Below are 21,429 nucleotides of genomic sequence, written 5' to 3'. Positions count from 1 at the left end.
GTACTTGATCTGGTATTGGGAAATTAACCTGGTCAGGTGTTAGGTCTCTCAGTGGGAGAGCATTTTGGAGATAGTGATCACAATTCTATCTCCTTTACCATAGCATTGGAGAGGGATAGGAACAGACAAGTTAGGAAAGTGTTTAATTGGAGTAAGGGGAAATATGAGGCTATCAGGCAGGGACTTGAAAGCATAAATTGGGAACAGATGCACTCAGGGAAAAGTACAGAAGAAATGTGGCAAATGTGCAAGTGATATTTGCATAGAGTTCTGTGTAGATACGTTTCAATGAGACAGGGAAAGGATGTTAGGGAACAGGAGCTGTGGTGTACAAGGGCTGATGTAAATCTAGTCAAGAAGAAAAGAAGAGCTTACGAAAGGTTCAAAAAACTAGGTAATGATAGATATCTAGAAGATTATAAGGCTAGCAGGAAGGAGCTTAAGAATGAAATTAGGAGAGCCAGAAGGGACCATGAGAAGGCCTTGGTGGACAGGATTAAGGAAAACATCAAGGCATTCTACAAGCATGTGAAGAGCAAGAGGATAAGACGTGAGAGAATAGGACCTATGAAGTGTGACAGTGGAAAAGTGTGTATGGAACTGGAAGAGACAGCAGAGGTACTTAATAATACTTTGCTTCAGTATTCACAATGGAAAAGGATCTTGGCAATTGTAGGGATAACTTACAATGGACTGAAAAGCTTGAGCATGCAGATATTTAGAAAGAGGATTTGCTGGAGCTTTTGGAAAGCATCAAATTGGATAAGTCATTGGGACCGGAAGAGATGTACCCCAGGCTACTGTTGGAGGTGAGGGAAGAGATTGCTGAGCCTCTGGTGATGTTCTTTGCATCATCAGTGGGGATGGGAGAGGTTCTGGAGGATTGGAGGGTTGCAGATTTTGTTCCCTCTTTCATGAAAGGGTGTAGAGAGAGCCCAGGAAATTATAGACCAATGAGTCTTACTTCAGTGGTTGGTAAGTTGATGGAGAAGATCCTGAGAGGCAAGATTTATGAACATCTGGAGAGGAACAATATGATTAGTAATAGTCAGCATGGCTTTGTCAAAGGCAGGTCGTGCCTTATGAGCCTGATTGAATTTTTTGAGGATGTGACTAAACACATTGATGAAGGAAGAGCAGTAGATGTAGTGTATATGGATTTCAGCAAGGCATTTGACAAGGTACCCCATGCAAGGCTTATTGAGAAAGTAAGGAGGTATGGGATCCAAGAAGACATTGCTTTGTGGATCCAGAGCTGGCTTGCCCACAGAAGGCAAAGAGTGGTTATAGATGGGTCATATTCTCCACGGAGGTTGGTGATTAGTGGTGTGCCTCGGGGATCTGTTCTGGGACCCCTACTCTTTGTGATTTTTATAAAAGATCTGGATGAGGAAGTGGAGGAATGGGTTAGTAAATTTGCTGATGACATAAAGGTTGGGGGTGTTGTGAATACTGTGGAGGGCTGTCAGAGGTTACAGCAGGAAATTGGTAGGATGCCAAACTGGGCTGAGAGATGGCAGATGGAGTTCAACCCAGATAAGTGTGAGGTGGTTCATTTTGGTAGGTCAAATATGATGGCAGAATATTATGTTAATGGTAAGGCAGTGTGGAGGATCAGAGGGATCTTGGGGTCCGAGTCCATAGGACACTCAAAACTGCTGCGCAGATTGATTCTGTGTTAAGAAAGTATATGGTGCATTGACCTTCATCAATTGTGGGATTGAGGTAATATTGCAGCTATATAGGATCCCGTTCAGACCCCACTTGGAATACAGTGCTCAGTTCTGGTCGCCTCACTACAGGAAGGATGTGGAAACCATAGAAAGGGTGCAGAGGAGATTTACAAGAATGTTGCCTGGAATGGGGAGCATGCCTTATGAGAATAGGTTCTGTGAACACGGCCTTTTCTCCTTGGAGTTACAGAGGATGAGAGGTGACCTGATAGATGTGCATAAGATGATGAGAGGCATTGATTGTGTGGCTAGTCAAAGGCTTTTCCCCAGGGCTGAAATGGCTAGCACAAGAGGGCATAGTTTTAAAGTATTTGGAAGTATGTACAGAGGAGATGTCAGGGGTATGTTTTTTATGCAGAGAGTGGTTAGTGTGTGGAATGGGCAGCCGGCGATGTTGGTGGAGGCGTATATCATAGAGCCTTTTAAGAGACTCCTGGATAGGTACATGGAGCTTAGAAAAGTAGAGAGCTATGGGTAACCCTGGGTAATTTCTAAGGTAAGGACATGTTCAGCACAGTTTTGAGGGCTGAAGGGCCTGTATTGTGCTGTAGGTTTTCTATGTTTCTATGTTTTGAAGGTTAATATTAGTCTCTATAAAGTTGATTGCTTCAGTATTGGGCACATTATCGTTTATAGTTACAGGCCGTATATTAAGGTCAGAGTGATAGAATGTCAGTGCTGGAGGGTCACAATTGAAAACATGTCAACCAAGCCACCAAATCTCATTCACCACTCGTATTCATGCTCCACGTACCTCCCAATTGATCATCACCAGTGCCACCTGAAATGTTGACATTCCTGTTCTCTATCCAAGCCATGGGTGAAATGAATTTCAACTTGAAACAAAATATTTAATTATAAATGAATAACTGATGCTGTGTTATTGTTTTGCCCTTTACTGCTTCAATTATAAGACCAAATGTACAGACATGTTTAGCTGAATGGTCCCTTTCTGCTGTCTCTTGTTAGAATCTAAATTTAAGATATAAGAAATTAATGAAAACTGGAAAAAAGTATATTTTCATACACTAATATTTCTGCATTTGGATTAGGATAAAATGACCCTAATAACTGGAAACAGAACATTAGTGAAAGATTTCAAAAGCAGTATAGAGTTAATTTTCTTCACCATTAAACACCTCTGTGGTGTTCCTTCATTACAATTACGATAAAAGTTGTCTCTGCTTAAAACTAGATAAATTGTTTAATGATCAGCAGCCTTATTAAAGTGCTGTATTTTGTTTGAGCTACAGCAGTAGCTCCCAGACCACAGCCCCAGTGACCCCTCTCCCCTTCTGGCCATTACATAAAAATTATAAAGAATTTTGGTTTACGATGGACAATGAAAGGAAACAGCAACTGCAAGTTCAAAGCAGTGAGAAATATTTACAAAATATATTCAAATCTATTTAAAGCTACAAATCAAATTTATTTATTTAATTATAGTAAAACCAATTTGCATCGGCCATTTTAGAATGTATATTAGTAGTCCAACTATTCACCAAGGCAGCGAAACGACAATACAGGGACAAAATCCAGACGCAACTCTCCACCAACAACACACACAGTTTATGGCAAGGTCTGCACACCATCGCGGAGTTCAAAGCTAAGCACAGTGGTGTTTCCAACATCACTGCCTCTCTCCCTGATGAGCTAAATCTGTTTTACATTCGACTCGATGTTGCCAACTCTGAGCCCCCGAGGAGAGCCGCCAAAGAGACCTGCATCTTGGTCATCTCTGAGGCTGAAGTACGCAGGTGTTTCCAACGAGTGGACAGTCACAAGGCAGCGGGACCGGACGGCATCCCAGGGCAGGTACTCTGCATGTGCACGGCACAACTGGCAGGTGTGTTTACAGCCATTTTTAGTCTTTCCCTCTCCCAAAGTAGATTGCCCTCCTGCTTCAAATTATCCACCATTGTTCCTGTACCTGAAAAGACCAAGGTAACATGTCTGAACGACTGGCATCCTGTCACACTCACCTCAATAATAAGCAAATGCTTTGAGAGGCTGGTCAAGGATTACATCTGCAGCGTGCTGCCACCCATACTGGACCCCCTACAATTCACCTACCAGCACAACTGATCAACAGATGACACAATAGCCACAGCTCTACACACCATCCTTACACATCTGGAGAAGAAGGATGCTTATGTGAGAATGCTGTTCCTGGACTACAGTTCAGCATTCAATTCCCTCCAGGCTCGACAAGAAACTCAGAGACCTCGGCATTCACCCTGCCTTGTGTAGCTGGATCCTGCACTGCCTGTCAGATTGCTGGCAGGTGCTAAGAGTGGACTCCCTCACCTCTGCCCCTCTGACCCTCAACACAGGTGCCCCTCAGGGCTGTGTCCTAAGCCCCCTCCTTTACTCCCTGTATACCCATGACTGTGCCGCCACCCATAGCTCCAATCTGCTAATTAAATTTGCTGACAATACTACATTGATTAGACTAATGAGGCAGCCATATAGAGAAGAAGTCAACACCCTGACACAGTGGTGTCAAGAAAACAACCTCTCCCTCATTGTCGCAAAAACAAAGCAGCTGGTTGTGGACTACAGGAGGAATGGAGACAGACTAACCCCATTGACATCAATTGATCTGGGGTTGAGAGGGTGAACAGCTTTAAATTCCTTGGCATACACATCACTGAGGATCTCATGTGGTCTGTACATACCGGCTGTGTGGTGAAAAAAGCGCAACAGTGCCTCTTTTACCTCAGACAGTTGAAGAAGTTTGGTATGGGCCCCCAAATCCTAAAAACTTTCTACAGGGAACAAGTGAGAGCATCCCAACTGGCTGCATCACTGCCTGGTATGGGAACTGTATTTCCCTCAATCGCAGGACTATGCAGAATGTGGGGCGGACAGCCCAGCACACCTGTAGTTGTGAACTTCCCACTGTTCAGGCCATTTACAAAGACAGGTGTGAAAAAAGGGCCCAAAGGATTATCGACGACCCGAGGCACCCCAACCACAAACTGTTCCAGCTGCTACCATCTGGGAAACGGTACCGCAGCATAAACGCCAGGACCAACAGGCTCTGGGACAGCTTCTTCCACCAGGCTATCAGACTGATTAATCCATGCTGATACAATTGTATTTCTATGTTATATTGACTGTCCTGTTGTACATACTATTTATTATAAATTACTATAAATTGCACATTGCACATTTAGATGGAGACGTAACGTTAAGATTTTTACTCCTCGTATATGAAAGATATAAGTAATAAAGTCAATTCAATTCAATTCACTACGGCATTGCTCTTTCACTTTTCAGTGAGATGGACAGGCTTGGTGCAGTGATATCAGCTGAATGTTACTCAGAAGGAGTCTCAGATCCCCAGGTTCAGTAATTTACAGTCTGTTTTGTTGCTTTGAAAGAAGTTGGGTGATTGTACTGAAACCACGCTTCACTAAGTATGATGTTGGAAGGCAAGAAAGAACATCTTGACTTTTTCCCCAGTGCAGAATAGCATTCAGAGATTTCTTTCTGCTACCAAAAGTCTTAATATGATTTTTTTGAACCTTGGCTTCAGTTCAGTCATTTTGTAGCTAGATCAGTTCCTTTATCCTTCCTGTTAGTTCCTCATTACAAGTGTTCAGGAATGGATTTATTATTCAATCTGGAATATGAATCGAGAGAAATCTTGAAACCTCTCTGGCATGTCTTCATGCAGCTTGCCCAGGTGGGCACAGCATACTTGAAGATCATCATCCTTTTTCCCTCTTCCAACTTAGAAATTGGAAAAAGGTTGTGATAGCCAATGTTGCACTAAAATGGGGTTAGCTTGGAATGTGGAAATGACTGATTTGACTTTGATAAGATTCACATCATTTTCTTGCAAACTGAAGATTGATTTCAGTAAAGTTTGAAAATAATTCTGACAAATAAGCAAAGTCATGGCTAGTATTCTTGAGCTGATTACTGAATAAAGCATTCGCGTCTTCAAAAAATTTTATCACAGTTTCAAAAAGTGCACAGAAGTGTCTCTGGCAGTTTCCTTTTCAGAGACACCTGACATCTGAGTGCAACAGCAAGTGTTCAAACTGTTCATCATTCTCAATACAAAGCTCTTGAAATAGCTGAGAATTGTATTTACTGCGTGATAACAGTATTTAATGATCTGAGCAGCCAATCACTGAGGCTTTTTGCAGCAAGATGTTGTCTGTGAATTACACAGTGGATTGTGAATATGTTAGGTACAGCTTTTTTCAAGAAAATAATAACCCCAAGGTGGCATCTTTTCATCGATGGTGCCCTATCTGTTGCACAAGCAAGAATGTGGGTGAGTGAAATGTTCCCAGTCCCCTTGCAAATAACAACTCTTGAACAATACTTTCATCTTTTATGAAGGAAACATAACTAAGAAACACAGATTTGTGCCTGGCAAAGTTGTCTCAACCAACTGCAGTGCAAATTCTGTTGTCCTAGGTACGTTGCACAATGTGCTTTCCACATTCTCAGACATTTTATCTATTTGTCTTTGAATAGAGTTTTCGCTGAGATGAATCATTTTCATTCTTTGGTCTGATGACTTAATGCAAAACCATACTCAGAACCTCCCTTGCTGCTAGCAGAATCAGTTTTTCTCCAACTATATGATGCTTTCCAGATTTAGCAATAAAATGTTGTATGAAGCACACAAACCATCACCGTTTTGTTGCGAGGTGCTGGCAAACACTTTTTTAACTGCTTTGCATTTCTGAAAGTTTTCACGAAGTGACTGAAATTAAGGCAAGATCTTATTTGCTTTGTCATAGTTTATTCTCTTCAAAAGTTCAAGGAGCCTCGGTGGCTTCATTGCCTCACTTGAAAAAAAATTTCACACAACAGACACATTAGCTGCTCTTGGTTCCTTGGTGCTCGTATCAATCCATGTTCCATATACTCCATATTAATCTGTCAACAATTTGTTTTCATTTGGCCTACTTTTACTTATTGTTTATGTCTAACCTCAAGCACTGCGATCAATAAAGGGGAAACTTATGACGCTATCATAGCTCAGGCAAAACCTGACTCTCAGCCTGAAGGTACATAAAGTGGGGTAGCAATATCTCAGTTGGGTCATTGGCTAGAGAAATGTGGTCAAAACCATTCAAAAGGGCAGATTATGAACTGAACCCCTTTGAACAGCATACCCTAATTCATAGGAATTGTGTTATTGCATGATTAGAGTGTGGGAATCATACTAGCTAACCCTGTACTACAGTAGTGAACGGCACTAATGCACAGGCCAGTTCTGGAAATAACAAGATTTCTTCAATCCAGGTTTCTCATGATGTGCTAAATACAGAAGTGTCACATTGCTTTTCAACAACTCTAATGTGCTTCGAGCAAAGTCTAAGAGAACTGTGGGTTAGTTAGTGATCAGGGGATTCTGTGATCATTGTTTTTAATTATGTGCCCTGAGGATCAAATGCTTATGATAAGTAATTCATTTATTAAATTAAACCTCTAATTCCTCAGCTGCCCACTTTCTACTGAACGTGCCCCCCACTGCCCCCTTTATGTTTATTACCACCTTAGAAACTCAATATCGCTCACTTTGGGAACTACTGGGCTACAGTAATTGAATTCTGCTCGGGATTCTGCTCATGTTACAATGATACAGAATTTGAGAGAACACCACAGAGACAAACAAACATCTTCTTTCTTATGTTGTATTGAATTATATTGTTTAATATAAGTGCAGTAGATGTAAAATACACCTTCTGGTGCTACTTGGACACGTCTTCAGTGATGAACTTCGGGTCATTGGGTGTTTCGGGACTTTAATCATCAGACAACCTTGACCGGGCGACCCAGCCGGGGGTGATCAGCCCCCGACTTGTGTCCAAGTGGTGCACTAATCCACGGATCCCCCCTCCGGATCCACAGCCACCGCGAAGCCTTTTCTGCATCCTCCAGAATGTTCTTGGTGGCTCTTCTGCACTGCAGTGCTTTAACTCCAAGGAGTTTTAGAGTCTGCTGTAATGAATGGCCAGCAAAGCCCTGGCACCCAACTTTGACTGGCTCACAGCGAACTCTCCAGCCATTGCTCCAGCATTCTGTAACAAGATCTGTGTATTTAGCCCTCTGCGCTCGTTGGCCTCTTCAGTCTGGTCTTCCCAGGGAACAGTAAGTTCCAGCAGGACCACTTGCTTTGTAGACTCTGATACTAACACCATATCCAGGCGGAGCGGAGTGGCTGCGATGTTCTCTGGGAACTTGAGCTGCCTCCCTCGGTCGACTTGGAGCTGCCAGTCTCGTGCAGTGACAAGAAGCCCTCCCGAGGAGCTAGGCCGATATTGAGCCTTCTCCCCCGCTCTAATAAAGGCGATGGACTGTTTGGGAGCTTGCTGATTTTTGCTGTCTTGAATCGCTGTGCTGATTGCATCCGCCATAGACCTTAGGACTTGGTCATGGCGCCAACGGCATCGCCCTTTCCCCAACGCTTTCGGGCAGCAACTCATGATATGCTCCAAGGTCCCCCTCCTTTGGCACAGTTGGCATGCTGGAGTGTTTGCCATGCCCCACCTGTGCAGGTTGGCTGGGCTTGGGAGAACGTCAGAGACTGATTGGATGAGAAACTTGATGCGCAATGGTTTGGCTCTCCAGAGCTCTGTCCAGGTGAACTTGCAGGTTCCGCATGCTCCCATCTAGTCCAGGCGCCTTGTTTGTATATGCCGACCATCTCGCTGTATCGTTCTTCCTCCACTTCTGCTCGTATCTCATCCTGAACCAGTTGACGCTTCTCCTTTCCACGGGTTTTGTCATAGCGTGATTTCGGAAAACAGCCCAGTCCTGCCCGCCCCACCGCCACAGTGCCTACCAAAATGTTATGCTGCAGCCGAGCCTCCGCTCTGTCGACAGCTTCCTGTGCCTTTCCGGTCTTTACGCGGATTCCTGCCGAAGCGACTTTAACATCAGAGGAGTCTCGGTACATCATAACCTCCCTGGCTCGAGCGACTTTGAATTCCTCTGATAGGCCGCTGATGGGGAGCTGCAGCTTGGTGGAATGCCCATACAGGGCAATGCTGCTTAAGGTCCAGGGGGGCCCAACCACCTCCGGAGAAACTGACTGATGGTCTTCTCTAGAGCCCCCACTATTGACATTGGCACCTCGTAGACTAGAAGGGGCCAGAGTAGCCTTGGCAAAACTCCGTGTTGGTACATCCAGGCTTTGAATTTTCCTGGAAGCCCCGATTTGTCAATTGTGGTGAGCCAGGTTATCAAGTTGCTCCTGGTTTGTTGAAGTGCAGCTGTGTCCTTTAGGGAACTGCCGAAGATCTTGCCCAGGCTCTCGACTGGTTTTTCTGTCACCGTTGGAATCTGGATCCCTCCCAGGGTAAAGCAGAACCGGTCAGCCACTCTTCCCTTCTTCAGGACCAGAGACCAGGACTTGGCTGGTTTAAAGCTCATCCTTGCCCATGAGCTGAGTCGCTCCAGCCCTTGAAGGAGCCATCTTCACCCAGGGACGGATATTGCCATCACCGTCAGGTTGTCCATGAATGCTCTTATGGGGGGCTGCCGAGTACCAGATCTAGACATGGGGCCTCTGCATTCCACCTCCGCTGACTTGACAATCATTTTCATGACCAATGAGAAGAGTGACACCGAGATTGTGCAGCCAATGATTATGCCCTACTCCAGCCGATGCCAGGCGGATGTTAATGACCCTGAGGAGACTCTCAACCTGAAGTTGCTGTAATAGTCCAGAATGAGGTTTTGGAGCATCTCTGGAACATGGTGTCTTGTCAGTGCTGTTTCAACGAGCTTGTGTGGGATGGGTCACTGAAAGTGATACTGAGATGGTGGATTATCTCCTCTACAGAACAAGTGAGGTGGCCACTTCGCTTCTGTCCTAGTATCTTCTTGGTGAAGCCGAAGGGATTGTTAATGAAAGCACTGCGCTATCGGGCCCTCTCCTTGCCCTTCCTTCGGTGCCACTCAGCCCGCCTGAGTGTGATGAGCCTCCTCCTTATGATATCTGTGAGGTCTGACAGGGCAGTCTTCTCCTCCTCCTTGGCCAACTTAAACTGGTGCTTCAGAGATTTGAGTTCTTGTGTCAGCTGGCTGATCTTCAGTTCCCACCGGTTTGGTCTCGCTGGATTACTTGTTCCATGCTTTTTCTTGATGCCAAACCATTCTGAGTCTATGCTCATTATGAGGGTGCACATAGTCCGGAGCTTCTGGTCAGCATTGCCCTTCAATATCACCTCCAGAATCATGTCTACATCCTCATCCAACTGGAGCCACTCCTTCTTGTTAGCGGCAGGCCACTTCACCTGACGCTGTTCCGACTTTCTGCTCACTGGGGGAGCTTGTGTTGCTTGGGGGTTCCGAGCACTGTGGGGTGACTCCGGGCCTGACTTCTTCTCCGTATGACCAGGTTCTGTAGTCAGCACCACAGAACTTGTAGTACTAGCTCCTGCGCGTTGCCTCACTTGTTCCCTCCTCAAGCAGGCCATCTTTGTCTTTTGCATTTATATTAAAACATTTGCATTTATATTAAAACTAAAACTGCAGCCTGTTATCTTAGTTTCTGAGATTTCTCTTGGCTGTTGTAAAGAGAGAATTCTGAAAACAAGCACTCATAGTTCCATCTGTAGCACAATCCTCTGCAGATAAGCAAATAGCAATTGCAATTTGTTGAGGGCTTAATCAATCAGAAGGAAAACCTTCAATTATTGAAAATATAATCATGCAGATTAAAAGTTTGTCTTGGTATTTGGATAGTGACAAGGACCTCATAAAATGGATGTCATTCTGTCAAAGATATTAATACTGAGTAAGTTTATTTCTCATTGGACTCAACCTGTTCATTATGGTTAATTGCACTATGGTTAGAAACAACGTCTTGTACACAGAAGAACACTTATAGAATTTTAATCGGCTCCTCTTTTCCTGGTGCAGAAATCTAATATTTTTTACAAAAAATAATTGTTGAGCGTAGAAGGTTGAGGGGGGACTTGACAGAGGTGTTTAAAATTATGAGGGAGATCGATAGAGTTGACGTGGATAAGAATTTTCCATTGAGAATGGAGGAGATTCAAACAAGAGGACATGAGTTGAGAATTAAAGGGCAAAAGTTTAGGGGTAACATGAGGGGGAACTTCTTTACTTAGAGAGTGGTAGCTGTGTGGAACGAGCTTCCAGCAGAAGTGGTTGAGGCAGGTTCGATGTTGTCGTTTAAAGTTAAATTGGATAGATATATGGACAGGAAAGGAATGGAGGGTTGTGGGCTGAGTGCAGGTCGGTGGGACTAGGTGAGAGTAAGAGTTCGGCATGGACTAGAAGGGCCGAGATGGCCTGTTTCCGTGCTGTAATTGTTATATGGTTACATGGTTATACTGTATGCAGTACTTAGATATTGCAATCTTCCTTATATGTTCTGATACACTGTTTTTGAATCTTGTGCTTTTTACTTTCTGAGAGACTTGCGTAATTTGAATCATGCTGATATCACTGTTGCAGGTTGCAGGAGTTTCCATGAATTAGCATTTTATAACAACCAACAAGGAAAGTAATGTCCATGCCGCAGTTATTATAATAATACTTTACTTCTGCACTGTCCACAGCATCTGGTTCCACCTAAAATGTAATTTGTTAGCATATCTTGAAAGTATAAAGGTGTCAATCCATTCATTTGGAAGTGCTCTGTCTATAAGTTTATTAGAACAGCAGTCAAGAAGACTTCAGCTGATTACAATACAGTTTAGTCCAGGGATGGCATATGGGTTAACTGAATTCCCAGCACTAATTGTTTTCTCTGTATGGCTGTACAACCATGAGTTACATTCTTGCTTTATTTCATCAGTTTTAAGGGTTCTTAAAACTAGTTAAAAGTAGTTTAAACACAGTTCATTTATTTTTAGTGATTCATGTTTAAACCCAAGCACATTCTTAAAATACAGTTAAACCTCAGAGGATTTCTTTCTCACAGAAGACTTCCAAATTGCAAAGCATTTCTAAAACACAAAGGATTTCCAAAACACAGGTACAATTCCTAGAAGCTAAAAAGACATACCAACAAACTGCAGATGAACCAGTCATCATTTGCAGAAGTCAAAGACAGAGGAATGGATTCTAGTTCACCCCATGTTTCTGTCATGCTTCTTGAAGTTCCTCAATCATTTGTAAAAAGCAAGAACTGCTTTCTACATTTATAGTGTTTCTCTGCCACTTGGGTGACTTCACAATCATGTGAATATTTTATTCAGATACCTTTTTGCACAAATGGTCTAAAAGCTTCTGGATACAGAGTTCCTAGCTACCACAATGATAATATCAATCTGGTCTGCAAGCTTCCTTGAACTTAACAACTTAGCCAGTGCTGTCTAGATTGAAAGCCAAATTAAATATCAGAATCAGAATCAGAATCAGGTTTATTATCACCGGCATGTGACGTTAAATTTGTTAACTTATTAGCAGCAGTTCAATGCAATACATAATCTAGCAGAGAAAAAAATAATAAAATAATAATAATAATAAAAATAATACAAGCAAATCAATTACTTATATTGAATAGATTGAAAAAACAGAAATACTGTATATAAAAAAAAGTGAGGTAGTGTCCAAAGCTTTAATGTCCATTTAGGAATCAGATGGCAGAAAGGAAGAAGCTGTTCCTGAATCACTGAGTGTGTGCCTTCAGGCTTCTGTATCTCCTACCTGATGGTAACAGTGAGAAAAGGGCATGTCCTGGGTGCTGGAGGTCCTTAATAATGGACGCTGCCTTTCAGAGGCACTGCTCCCTAAAGATGTCCTGGGTACTTTGTAGGCTAGTGCCCAAGATGGAGCTGACTAGATTTACAACTTTCTGCAGCTTCTTTCGGTCCTGTGCAGCAGCCTCTCCATATCAAACAGTGATGCAGCCTGTCAGAATGCTCTTCACTGTACAACTATAGAAGTTTTTGAGTGTATTTGTTGACATGCTAAATCTCTTCAAACTCCTATAGCCGCTGTCTTGCCTTCTTTATAACTACATCGATGTGTTGGGACCAGATTAGATCTTCAGAAATCTTGACACTCAGGAACTTGAAGCTTCTCACTCTCCCCACTGCTGATCCCTCGATGAGGATTGATATGTGTCCCTTTGTCTTACCCTTTCTGAAGTCCACAGTCAGCCCTTTCGTCTTACTGACGTTGAGTGCCAGGTTGTTGCTGTAGCACCACTCCACTAGTTGGCATATCTCGCTCCTGTACGCCCTCTCGTCGCCACCTGAGATTCTAACAACAATGATTGCATCATCAGCAAATTTATAGATGGTATTTGAGTTATGCCTAGCCACACAGTCATGTGTATACAGAGAGTAGAGCAGTGGGCTAAGCACACACCCCTGAGGTGCGCCAGTGTTGATCGTCAGCGAGGAGGATATGTTATCACCAATCCGCACAGATTGTGGTCTTCCAGTTAGGAAGTTGAGGATCCAATTGCAGAGGGAGGTACAGAGGCCCAGGTTCTGCAACTTCTCAATCAGAATTGTGGGAATGATGGTATTAAATGCTGAGCTATAGTCGATGAACAGCATCCTGACGTAGGTGTTTGTATTGTTCAGGTGGTCTAAAGCTGTGTGGTGAGCCATTGAGATTGTGTCTGCCATTGTCCTATTGTGATGATAGGCAAATTGCAATGGGTCCATGTCCTTGCTGAGGCAAGAGTTCAGTCTAGTCATGACCAGCCTCTCAAAGCATTTCATCACTGTTGATGTGAGTGCTGCTGGGTGATAATCATTAAGGCAACCCACAATATTCCTCTTAGGCACTGGTATAATTGTTGCCTTCTTGAAGCAAGTGGGAACTTCTACCCATAGCAATGAGATGTTGAAAATATCCCTGAATACTCCCACTAGTTGGTTAGCACAGGTTTTCAGAGCTTTACCAGGAACTCCATTGGGACCTCCCACCTTGCGAGGGTTCACTCGCTTTAAAGACAGCCTAACATCAGCCTCAGAGATGGAGATCACAGGATCATCAGGTGCAGCAGGGATCTTCACAGCTGTAGTTGTATTCTCCCTTTCAAAGCATGCATAGAAGGTGCTGAGTTCACCTGGTAGTGAAGCATCGCTGCCATTCATGCTATTGGATTTCGCTTTGTAGGAAGTAATGTAAGGTAACCCTGCCAAAGCTGCCGTGCATCCGATGTCACCTCCAACCTTGTTCGAAATTGACTCTTCACCTTTGAAATAACCCTCCACAAATCATACCTGGTTTTCTGGTACAGGCCTGGGTCACCAGACTTGAATGCCACAGATCTAGCCTTCAGCAAACAATGTACCTCTGGGTTCATCCATGGCTTTTGGCTTGGGAATGTACAGCGAGTCTTTGTGGGCACACACTCATCCACACAGGTTTTAATGAAGTCAATAACAACTGCAGCATACTCATCCAGGTTCGAAGATGTATCCCTGAATACAGTACAGTCCACCAATTCAAAGCAGTCCTGTGCTTCCCTTGTCCATACCTTCTTGGTCCTCACTGCTGATGCTGCAGTCTTCAGTCTCTGCCTATACTCAGGGAGTAGAAGTACAGCCAGGTGATCAGACTTCCCAAAGTGAGACATGGAATAGCACAGTAGGCATTCTTGATGGTGGTTTAGCAATGGTCCTGTGTGTTGTTTCCTCTGGTATTGCAATGATCTGTTGATGGTAATTGCTTAGTGATTCTTTCAGACTGGCCTGGTTAAGATCTCCCAAAACGATGGTGAAGGTGTAAGGGTGCTCTGTTTCATGCATGCTGATCCCATTTCTCAGATCATCTAAAGCCTCCTTGACATTAGCCTGAGGTGGAATGTAAACTGCTACCAAAATGACCCCAGAGAACTCCCATGGTAGGTAAAAAGGACAGCACTTAACTGCTAGATATTTTAGGTCCGGTGAGCAGAATTGGGACAGCACTGATTTATTTGTGCACCAAGAAGAATTGATCATGAGGCATACTCCTCCACCTCTGCTTTTGAGAGACCCTATAGATCTACCCTGATGGTGTATCGTAAACCCGTTGATCTGGATTGCTGCATCCGGTACAGAAGGGGTTAACCAGGATTCCATGAAACAAAGGACACACATAGTCCTAATGTCCCTCTGATTCAGCTCCTTAGCTCTGAGATCATCAATTTTATTCACCAGAGATTGTACATTCGCCAGAAAGATAGTTGGTATAGGGAGTTTAAAACTCCATTTCCTTAAACACACTTGTAACCCCGATCTACACCCACGCTTCCTCCAAGCTGTCCTCCATGGGCACTTCCAACCACAATCAGTGTTGTTTCCATGGGTTTTAAGTAGCGATAGTTAATTTAAATGCATTAAGACATCTTTGTTGACTGTACTGACCTTGGAAGCAGTTGTGCTTTATTGCTGTTACAGGCTGAAACAGGAATATTTTATCATATCCATTGAGAGTACTGCTGCTACGCGAGTCGCGCCGGGTGCCCCATTGTCTTACACATGCGTGGCGGGGTGGACATGCATCTCTACCAAAGAAGGAGTAAGGCATTCCTTCCTTCACTAGCATGCAGGTCAGCCTTGGACAAGGTGTTAGCACCTGCTTAACCCTTCATTCAGGGTAATGTGATGCCATGGGAGCAAGTGGTGGATGGCCGTATGAGCAGCTAGTGCATATCACTAGTCCTGTTTATGCAACCACTGATGCCAGGCAGACAATCCCTGATGAGTATTGATGGTAGCTGGGATCACCAGTTTTCTAAAGATCCTGCCCAGAAGAAGGCAATGGCAAACCACTCCTGCAGAAATGATTGCCAAGAACAATTATGGTCAAAGACCATGATTGCCCACATCATACGACACAGCTCATAATGGTGATGATGATTGTCTTACAATACACCTCTTCAGCAATATGCTCAGGTGCTGTGGGCCAGCAATCTGCTCTATGGACAGTATTTGTTTGCAAAGTTAGCCTTATAACTTCAAGCTGATCACTGTTTGCCATTTACATTAAGAACTGAAGACTGGTTCCCAGGAGCTAAACTAAGAATATTGGTTAATTTATTTAAAAACAACACTTTGATCTTTAGAAGTGTCAGCTGCTTTGTTTAGAAAGCTGAGCTTAGCACTTGTTCTTATTGTGGTGCATTGTTGTCCAGGGTGAGCTTGATGTCCAAGATCATAGCTCCCTGAAAGTAGCAGCACAAGTGGATAAGGTAGTCAAGAAGATGTACTTGGTGTACAGTATGTTCACCTTCATCAACTGCGACGGTGAGTATGTTAGTAGAATGTTATGTTGTAGTTATAATACATTTTAGTTAGGCTACATTTTGAGCACCGTGTGCAATTCTGGTAACCACAAGACAGGAAGAATGTCATGAATATCAAAGAGGTCCATCTAACATGTTGTCAGATTTGGAGTGTTTAACTATCCTATTTATTTTTGTTGTCACTTTTTGGGAGCCATGCGTTTCCACCCCGAGACCACATCAGTACATCCCAAATCTCCTATCATCTACTGTATACTTTCCCCTTGCATTTGACACCCCAAAATTCATCACCTCACTAATGCCCTATCTACCATTTCTCCACCTAAATTTCCAACTGATCTATATCTTGCTACAACCTGTGACAACTTCCTCTTCATCCACCAATTTCATTTAATCTACAAACACTAATTAAATCACTTATGTTTTCATCTATATCATTAATATATATTACAAACAAGAGGTCCCAGCATCAATACTTGGTGAGCACTACTGGTGAAAGACATTCAATCAGGATAACACCCCTCTACTAAAAGCCTTTAACTTCCATGACCAAGTAAATTTTGCATTAATTTACCAACTTACTATGGATTTCATGCTACTGAATTTTCTGAATCAACCTTCCATGAGGTAGTTATTAAATACTTTACTAAAGTCTAGTTGGACAACATCCATTATCCTACTCCCGGTAGTCACCCTTATCACTTCCTGAAAACTTCAGTCAAATTTCTGAGACAGGACCTCTCCTCACAACTATGCTGACTTTCGTTAATATGCTTTGTTAACTCTTCACAAAACTCACTCCGTTTAGACAGTTAGGATCTGCCCTTGATGAAACCATGCTAGCTATCACGGATTAGCTCCCTCTGTCTTTCCAAGTGATCATTAATCCTGTCCCTCAGAAATGGAACACATTTGTCACGCTCTAGTTACCTGGTACCTCACTTGTGGCCAATGCAGATTTAAAAGTCTCATCCAGAGCCCTAACAATATCTTCCCTTGTCTCCTATTTCAACCTGAGAGAAATCTCATCTAGTACTGGGGATTTATTCATCTTGAAGCCACTTAGGTATCAAGTACCTTCTTTTTATTTATGTAGCCTTGCACCAGACTCCTATTTGCCTTCCTAAGTTCTTCACACATTTTTAGTGGAGATGTGGGTTAGTAAGTTTGCAGATGATAAGGTTGGTGGAGTTGTGGGCAGTGTAGTAGGTTGTAGATTGCAATGGGACTTTGAGAAGGGGTCCTAGAACAGCATCATTTCCCAACGTCCAGACAGAATATGCTCCATCTACAACCACTCTCTGCCTTCTATGTGCAAACCAATCTGTAATCAATCTCCCACGACTGACTACAGCAGTAGCTCAAGATGTGAAACAAAACAATGTTGGAATCTTCCAGCAGCATGTGGAGAGAAACAGAACCAATGCTGCAGGTAGAGGTTGTGTATGAGAACTGGCTAAACAGATAAAAATATAAACACAAGAAAGTCTGCAGATGCTGGAAATCCAAAGCAACACACACAAACTGCTGGACAATTCAGCAGGTCAGGCAGCATCTATGCAAATGAATAAACAGTTGATGTTTCAGCTGAGACTCTAACCTGCTGAGTTCCTCCAACATTTTGTGTGTGTTGCTCTAAACAGATAAATCTGGTTATCTGAATTCTTGCAGCATTCCCAAATGGCTAAATGGAAAATGCTGTTCTTCAGCCTACTTTGGGCTTCATTAGAATAGTACAGGAAGCCAAACATAATGAAGTAAGAGGAATGAATGGAGAATTAAAATGCCAGGTAAGAAAATTAAAATTTCCCTTGTGGACTGAAGGTGGTGGTGGGGGGGGAGCTTTCTGCAAAATCATTGAATTTATGTATGTTTTCTTTCTCCAGTATGGAAGAGACCATATCTTGAGCTCTAATTGTAATAATTAAATCAAAGAGGTGTGAGTGAATTGATGTAACACCCGGAAGGACTGTTTGGATTCTGAATAGTGGGAAGGGATGAGATAAAAAGGCAGGTGTTGGATCTCCTGTGGTTACACAGAGAGCAGTGAAAAGGGGAGACATGACAGAAAGGGAAAAGTATGGAGTTGCAAAAAGATTACTACCTTCTGGATGCAGAAGGGGGAGGAAAAGGGAATATATACCCTTGGAATTTCATTGAATATTGAGTATTGAAATGGATGATTAAAAGTTTTGTCAGAATGATGGATTTTAAAAACATACTGTCAAAAAAAGAGGGATAGAGAGTTTGAGAGACTTAAGGTGAGAATGTCACTGGTAAGCCTCAGTAGCATAGTGGTTAAAGCAATGCTATTGCTGCTCAGAGCAATACAGAGTTCAATTCTGGTGCCTTTCTGTAAGGAGTGTCTGTACTTCCTCCCCATAGAACATATGGGTTTTCTCCAGGTCCTCTGATTTACTCCCACAATCCAAAGATCCACTGGGTAGGTTAATTGGTCATTGTAAATTATCCCGTGATTAGGTTATGGTTAATCAGGTTTGTTAGGTTTTGCTGGGTTGGTGCGACTCAAAGGGCCAGAAGGGCCTATTCCATGCAAATAACATTAAAATAAAAGACTAAGGAGGTGAAGGGGTGGTCACCAATAGTAAACCACATTAGCTCATACTGATTATTTTAACCTGCTTAAAGTTAAGGCTAACCACCTAACTGGATTTTAGGGTTCCATACAGGCAGGGTTTGGGGGGCAGCAGGTTTCTTTCCCAGAACTTTGAGGAATCAGACGGGATTTTACAATAATCCAATAGATTTACGATCGCTGTTATGGACATTTTATTCCAATTTTATTTTAGTAATTAACCAGCAACTGTGGTGAGTTTAAATCCAAATCTACATGTGATTTCTCCAGGTTCTGGATTACTAGCCAATAACAATCACCATGCTGCTGGACTCCACTGGAATCTTGGCAGAGTACATTTTATTTTTAAGGCTCACTTTACCCCTCCCATAGTTATATGGCTCTCTTCAAACTATTATCTTCAATCTCCAATGTTTCATCCTCAACTAATGCAAAATTCATCCCATACAGTTGCTATTTGTGTACTTCAAAAATATCTAATAACACTTTAGATATTTAGTAAAGCTCCAATAATTAGCTGACTGGTTGCCCAGAAATCCCAAAGGTTCGGCATCCAGCTCACTGCAAAATATTTCTGATGTTCCCTTTAAATTCACAGCTCCTTATAAACTCATCGGCGCCCTGTTTCCAGCACTTCTTATGAAGTCACTAGGTTCCCATTTTTACATTCCCTTCAAACCCATGGCGATTTGTCTCTTATGTTCTCCTAGTCAGACCACTCTTCTATTAGTCAGACCACATTTGATGTATTCTGAGCAGTTTCAGGCTCCATATCTAAGAAAGGATATGCTGGTATTGAAGCGGGTGTAGATGATGTTCATAATCTGGAAATGAAAGGGTTGACAAATGAGGAGTGTTTAATGGCTCTGGACCTGCACTCATTGGAGTTTAGAAAAATGAAGGGAAATCTCACAGAGACCAACTGAATTTTGAAAGGGCTGGGTAAAATGGATGTGTAGAAGAAATGGACCAGAGGGCAAAGCCTCAGAATCGAAGGACATCCCTTCAGAACAGCGATGAGGAGGAATATCTTTAGCCAGAGGGTGGTGAATCTGTTGAATGGTGGAGCAGACTGTGTTTTATGGGCTTGAAACCTGCACTGAAAAAGAAACATTATACTACTGTGTAAAATTTAAATAGATGCATTGAAAGTGCAACAAGGTGTTTAAAGAAATAATGTACAACAGTTCAGAAAGTACGGCAGTCCACCAAGTCCAGAGTGTAGCAGTTCACCTGAATTTCCCCATTGTGCAGTTGTGAAAAACTCTACCAAATTGTAAATTTGTTCCTCGTTTTGAACTATATTTCTCCTAACTTTCTGACAGGTGCGAGTGGTACTATTGAACTGGTGTGCATGGTTTCTCCGAATGAAGAAACCTGGAGAAGGAAAGACTGACATCCCCTATAGGTACAATCAACAACAGCAAGATATCAGCAACAGCATGGAGATGAGCAGGCTTCCCAGGCAGCGCTCTAGTAATGGCAACATGATCTACGTTGGCTATCACACTGTGGAAAACCCATGCTGCCCTCCCTGCAGTGACTCGAGCCTCATGTGTGGTCGGATCGCCTGTTCACCCACTGAGGACAATGGCATTGCACAGAGTGGGCTTCTGGTTGGCAGTCCTCCTGAGATAGGGAAGATTCTAGAGGAGCTGCAGTTCATCACCAGGCACTTCAAGGACCAGGACGAAGGTGAAGCCATCTGCAGCGAATGGAAGTTTGCTGCCGCGGTTGTTGACAGACTCTGCCTTGTAACATTTACTGTTTTTTCTATAGTTTGTACATTTGCCATATTGATGTCAGCCCCTAATTTCATAGAAGCTGTTTCTAAAGATTTTGTATGAGACATGATTTGTATGAGACAGCCAGTGTAGCATAGCAGTTAGCACAACGCTATTACAGCTGGGCACGTTGGAGTTTGGAGTTCAATTCCGACATCATCCGTAAGGAGTCTGTATGTCTTCCCTGTGGAGTGCATGAATTTTTTCCGGGTGCTCCGGTTTCTTCCCACAGTCTAAGGGCGTACTGGTTGGTAGGTAGGTTAATTGGTCATTGTAAATTATCTCATGATTAGCCTAGGGTTGAATCGGGGATTTCTGGAGCGGCACAGCTCGACGGGCCTATTTTGCACTGTATCAGAATAAATATATAAATAAATCAGTGAGATCAGTTTCTCAGCAAATCTCCAGTGGTGAAAATTGCTAAGCTGAGTGCCCCATTACTGAGCAAGTAATTTCTCATTTAAAAAAAACATATATTACTTTTTCCTTTCATTTTCATTTAAAAATAATATAAAAACAAATAACTTTGCATTTCCATTTGAAGTCAACGATTCTGTTGTCCAAATAATTGTATGACTAATGATGTTTGCTAATAACTTTCAAACTTAATTACCAAAAATGATTTTGTGACAAGACTGATACTGCGATCACTTGCAGATTTCCAATTACCACAGATAGTCTACACAGTGGGGAATTGAAAATAGGCAAGAATCTTACCTCTATAATCTGGTGACTAACTACTTCATCAAATAAAAAAAAACAGTAAGACATTTGTATCTCCCTATAATCTTCCAGAACAATTCAGTTGAGTAATGTACTTTGATGCAGTTTCATCAGAACATGTAACAGTAAATATTCTTTCTTTTTTATTAAAAATGTACTCCTGAATTAAAGAGTTAAGAACAGAACAAGTAGGTCCATCATCGTAATGGAAAACGGCATTTGAAACTTGTACCAGAACAGTTACATTCCTAATACAGTCATGATGTCTTTATTTGTTAATACCTATCATTGATGAAAGGATTATAGTCTTTCCAATTGTATAATATTCTCTTTATATGTGTATATATATATCTGGATAGCCTGTGTGACAACGCTGCGGATAGGGTTGAG

At 42.6% G+C, this 21,429-nt stretch overlaps 1 protein-coding gene across 1 annotated transcript in view; it reads left to right on the top strand.

The window, feature by feature from the left end:
• chrna8 (cholinergic receptor, nicotinic, alpha 8) overlaps nt 1–20,379 on the top strand; it is a 396,880-nt gene extending 376,501 nt beyond the window's left edge. The window contains exon 10 of the mRNA XM_063047641.1: nt 19,858–20,379. Within this exon, the coding sequence (XP_062903711.1) occupies nt 19,858–20,379 (522 nt within the window). The remainder of the gene's footprint in view (nt 1–19,857) is intronic.
• The last annotated feature ends 1,050 nt before the right edge of the window (nt 20,380–21,429 follow it).

The sequence above is a fragment of the Mobula hypostoma genome, chromosome 5 (assembly GCF_963921235.1).
Source record: "Mobula hypostoma chromosome 5, sMobHyp1.1, whole genome shotgun sequence".
In the NCBI taxonomy this organism is placed as follows: domain Eukaryota; kingdom Metazoa; phylum Chordata; class Chondrichthyes; order Myliobatiformes; family Myliobatidae; genus Mobula; species Mobula hypostoma.
Note: the sequence above shows the minus strand (reverse complement) of the source record. Positions and strands in the feature narration are given on the sequence as shown.